This window comes from Sinocyclocheilus rhinocerous, unplaced genomic scaffold (genome assembly GCF_001515625.1).
Source record: "Sinocyclocheilus rhinocerous isolate Xijiao unplaced genomic scaffold, SAMN03320098_v1.1 scaffold2309, whole genome shotgun sequence".
NCBI classification, from domain to species: Eukaryota; Metazoa; Chordata; class Actinopteri; order Cypriniformes; family Cyprinidae; genus Sinocyclocheilus; species Sinocyclocheilus rhinocerous.
Window position 1 is genome coordinate 270,932 of NW_015644615.1, and position 5,099 is coordinate 276,030.

Consider the following 5,099-nt stretch of genomic DNA (forward strand, 5'->3'; position numbering starts at 1 on the left):
GACATTTGAGGCTTAATACTACAGAAAAGCACTAAAGGTTTTTTTCAGTTAGAGGGTTTTCAGCTTGTTTTCATATAAAAATACAGCATGCAGTTGCATCAAACAATGGTATAAACATCATTCAATGTAAATAGTGATAATTGTAATTAATAATCGCAATTACAATTTCAAGGGAATAATCGACAATTGTGATTTTTGTCATAATCGTGCAGCCCTAATGGTTTGTGAAGTATATGTGGCAACACTTTATGATGAGGTTTCATTTGTTTATATTAGAAACCTATATTAGGTAACATATAATTAAAATAAAGTTAAATGCTTTGGAATGATTTTTCTTTATTAGTTCATGTTAATTCCTACATTCTGCTAAATGCATACATATAAATTATTTAATGGACCTGAGCTGACATGAAGAACAATGAACAGTTGTATTTTTATTAACTACTGTTATCATAGATTAATAAATACTGTAACAAATGTATTGCTAATTGTTAGCTAATGCTCGTTAACACATGAGCTAATGGTAACTATTGGGTTCTTATCGTGAAGTGTTGTCATAAATGTTATTGATTTTGTCATCATTTTGTTTGACATTCTGTAAATGTTGGAAGTCAAGAGCGGAGCTAAATAAATGTGTGTGTGTGTGTGTGTTGTAGAGTAAGGAGGTGATCCTCAGGTATCTGAGTATGGCCGGTCACACTTTAGGCACTAATGAGCTGAACGTCATCGGCTCCAACATCTGCGCACTGAACATCTCAACACTTCAGAGCATTACAGCAAGAGACCTGAGGCACGACACGCACACACACACACACACACACACACACTCACTCACTCAGGCACGCACGCACTCACAAGCACACACACACACACGCACACACACACTCACTCAGGCACGCACGCACTCACAAGCACACACACACACACGCACACACACACTCACTCAGGCACGCACGCACTCACAAGCACACACACACACACGCACACACACACTCACTCAGGCACGCACGCACTCACAAGCACACACACACACACGCACACACACACTCACTCAGGCACGCACGCACTCACAAGCACACACACACACACGCACACACACACTCACTCAGGCACGCACGCACTCACAAGCACACACACACACACGCACACACACACTCACTCAGGCACGCACGCACTCACAAGCACACACACACACACGCACACACACACTCACTCAGGCACGCACGCACTCACAAGCACACACACACACACGCACACACACACTCACTCAGGCACGCACGCACTCACAAGCACACACACACACACGCACACACACACTCACTCAGGCACGCACGCACTCACAAGCACACACACACACACGCACACACACACTCACTCAGGCACGCACGCACTCACAAGCACACACACACACACACACTCACTCACTCAGGCACGCACGCACTCACAAGCACACACACACACACACACTCACACACACACACACACACACACAGTCATTTACCAGCTCACTTCATTCATTCAGTCATTCAGTCATTCATGTCTCTCTCTCCTCGTGTGCAGCAATGCAGAAGTTCTGGATCTGTCCTCGTGTTCATATGAACAGAAATCAGTTCTGTACAGCACTGCCAACTCCTCGTTCAGAGCTCAACGCAGCAACGGCCCTATTTACTTCCATCTCATCAGCCCATACCTCGGTAAAACACACACACACATCTCATAGAGGGTTTATGCAGAAGTGATGAAAATGTGTGTGAAATCTAAAACTGCTAGAAAATCAAAGCCATAAAACTAAAGATGTTTCCCAAATTTGAAGTTGATATCTCAAAAATGAGCTTTCAATTGGATTTTGGTTGGGTGCAGTACCAAATTTTTCCACTAGGTTTCAGTGGTGAGCCATTTTAGGGCAAACTCATATCCCTATTTGAACTGAGCAATCTGAACCATACATTTCAGTTTTTACAAATAGTATGGCAGTATTTGATTTGAATTCAATTTTAAACAACATAAAGCACATGTGGATGTGCGTTATAGTTTGCATTCGAGACATGATGCATCATAAATTGAGAATCTGTCTTTCTTTATATATATATATATATATATATATATATATATACACATAGTGGATTTTTAGACACAAAACTAGAATGGATGTCGTGATTTGCACTGTTGCATGAAAACTAACCAAAGGATCTACTGAGGTTTGCATGATTTTCCATGTGCATCGCTTTTTTATAATAAAGGTCTGACCTCACCTTATGACTCTGATGTATGCATGTCACAAATGACTTATGCTAAGTCTACAGAAAATCAGTCAAAAACTATGAAAACTAAAGTCTTGGAGCTTACCGATGAGATATATTTTGTCACGCTTAGAAAGGATTACAATGCAAAACATGATTTATGGATCTCTCATACAGTCAGCTGTGCTCAACATGTTTCACTGTATTAGTGAGGACATTTTCACACATTTGTGTGTGTGTGTAGGTGGTGCTCCGGTTGAGGACGTGAGGGCTTTGGCCTCTTCTAACATCACTATGGACATCAGCACCTTCAGAAGCCTCAGCATACCTGTTGTGACGGTAACAAATGCTCTCTCACACACACACACACACACACACACACACATGTTCCTCTCAGTGTGGATGTGAGTGTGACTGTATGCCGCGTGTGTTTCAGGGTCTGAGCGTGTCTGATGTGCGCGCTCTCATGGGTTCAGCCGTGGCCGATCTGAAGGTGTTTGAGAAGGACTCTGTGGTTCAGGCCTGGATCGCCTCACAGCCGCAGTCTCAGTTAGACACACTGAACGTGGGTCTGCAAGGAGGCCGAGCCGATCCCAGCACATCCACACCTGTCACCGCCCAAAACAACAGCACCGCTAACGGCACCGGCACTGTCACCGGCACCGGCAAGCAGTCAACGGCTCCCGGCCAATCAGCTGCAGCAACAGTCACTGTACAAGGTGAAGCCACGCCCACTTTCTCTGATCCACTAAGATTCATTATTTACCAGATTAACCTCAGACCTGTGATGTGTCGATCAAACACTAATGATGGTGTGTGTGTTTCAGGATCTGCAACAGCTCTTCATCTCGGTCCAGGCCTGTGGCTCGTCGCGTCCTGCGTGTGGCTTCTGACCTTCACATGATACGATACCTGAGCCACCATGATCAAAAATCATCATCAGAAATCAGTCAGATTGACACAAGTGCTCCATTAGATCAATATCACTAATCAATAATGAAATATTAGAAATGAATGAGAGCAATATTAGATTAATTCATATCAGTACTTATTAGTTGATTTTTGTCTCCTGTGTCTTTATAATCATATTTTTTCTGAAGTTATTTTTTTATTTAATTTTTAATGATTGTGTAACAAATCTGTGAACTTATTTAAAACATTTCTAGTCTAATAAAAATATTTACACTCATCTGAAAAAATATGAAGGAAATCACATTTTGTTAAATTAATATGATACAATAGCAAATTGTTTTGTGACTTAGTAGTATATTTTAACATTCACTGTTACTGTAAAATTATTTTGTCTTCAATAAAATTAACATGCATCATATGATTCCTGATAATGTATGAGTGAATTATCAAAATACCCACGTTCATTCAGAGATCTGTGTGTGTGTGTGGGTGTGTGTGTGTGTGAGAGTGAGTGAGTGTGTGTGTGTGTTTGAGTAAGTGAGTGAGTGTGTGTGTGTGTGTGTGCGTGTGTGTGTGAGAGAGTGTTAGTGTGTGCGTGCGTGTGTGTGAGAGAGAGAGAGTGTGTGTGTGTGTGTGTGTGTGAGAGAGAGAGCGAGAGTGTGTGTTTGTGTGTGTGTATGTGAGAGTGAGTAAGTGTGAGAGTGAGTGAGTGTGTATGTGTGTGTCTGTGTGTGTGAGAGAGAGAGAGTGTGTGTGTGTGTGAGAGAGAGAGAATGAGTGTGTGTGAGAGTGAGTGTGAGTGTGTGTGTTTGTGTGTGAGTGTGGTTGTGTGTGTGTGTATGTGTGAGAGTGTTTGTGTGAGTGTGTGTGTGTGTGTGTGCGTGTGTGTGTGTGTGTGTGTGAGGGAGTGTGTGAGTGAGTGTGAGTGTGTGTTTGTGTGTGAGTGTGGTTGTGTGTGTATATGTGTGTGTGTGTGTGTACTGGTTTAACTATACTGATTTTGGACAAAATGTCCTCACTTATATTGTGAAATACTTTGTCAACCCACTAATGAGACATCTGACTGCTCCTCACTAGTTAAAAAGCTTATAAATCAGCCAGCAGATGAGTTTGATGTAAATCTAGTGCTGTGCACATGTTTGTGTGATGGGTAAGTTCAGGGGTATGGGTTGGTTAGCTGATAGAAAATATTATTAACCTGATAGAAAATCAAGTCTATGCAATTTCCTCACTAAGACAAACGTGTGTGTGTGTGTGTGAGAGAGAGAGAGAGAGAGAGAGAGAGAGTGTGTGTGTGTTTGTACCTACTTAAGTTAACCAAATTTTATGGACAACACTGTACACAGAAGTGAGATAAACCTGACAAAACCTCCTTTTGGGGACGTCCTCATTTGTCAAAACTATATATATATATATTTAATACACGAGTTTCACAATTTGAGTTGAATTACTGAAATAAATGAACTTTTCCACGACATTCTAATTCATTGAGATGCACCTGTATATGTTTATATTAGGGATGAAGCAACAAGAGTTAGCCCACGATTCGATACATACCTCGGTTTTTAACCACGGTTTTGGTTCGGTTCTGATTCACTGACCCATTCATAAAAAAACAGTTTCGTATGTAATTCCTGAATGAATCAGCCGTTTTGAACGAATCAGTTGAATAAATGACTCAACGACTCAGTGGCTTGCTGCCACCTACTGGTAATTGTAGTCTAATTTTTTAAAAGTGTCATTCTATTTTTTCTATCATTTCATATTTCTGTGTTCTAAATACTTAAAACATTAATCTCATAATATTATTTATGCCATTTGTAAGTGCAAATTATGTAATTCTCTTTAAAAAAAAATGAAGCCACTTTGCCATTTTAACTTTTCAACATAGCCTATTTTATTTGAAGTTTATGCCGTGTATTCTGATACATACATTAATTTCTCTGG

The 5,099-nt window shown here is 40.8% G+C and overlaps 1 protein-coding gene across 1 annotated transcript in view; it reads left to right on the plus strand.

Annotated features, from left to right (window-relative positions):
* LOC107758396 (mesothelin-like) overlaps nt 1-3,276 on the plus strand; it is an 8,099-nt gene extending 4,823 nt beyond the window's left edge. Inside the window, exons 4-8 of the mRNA XM_016576117.1 lie at nt 657-790; nt 1,561-1,694; nt 2,485-2,579; nt 2,677-2,959; nt 3,068-3,276. Of these exons, the coding sequence (XP_016431603.1) occupies nt 657-790; nt 1,561-1,694; nt 2,485-2,579; nt 2,677-2,959; nt 3,068-3,144 (723 nt within the window). The 3' untranslated portion in view covers nt 3,145-3,276. The remainder of the gene's footprint in view (nt 1-656; nt 791-1,560; nt 1,695-2,484; nt 2,580-2,676; nt 2,960-3,067) is intronic.
* The last annotated feature ends 1,823 nt before the right edge of the window (nt 3,277-5,099 follow it).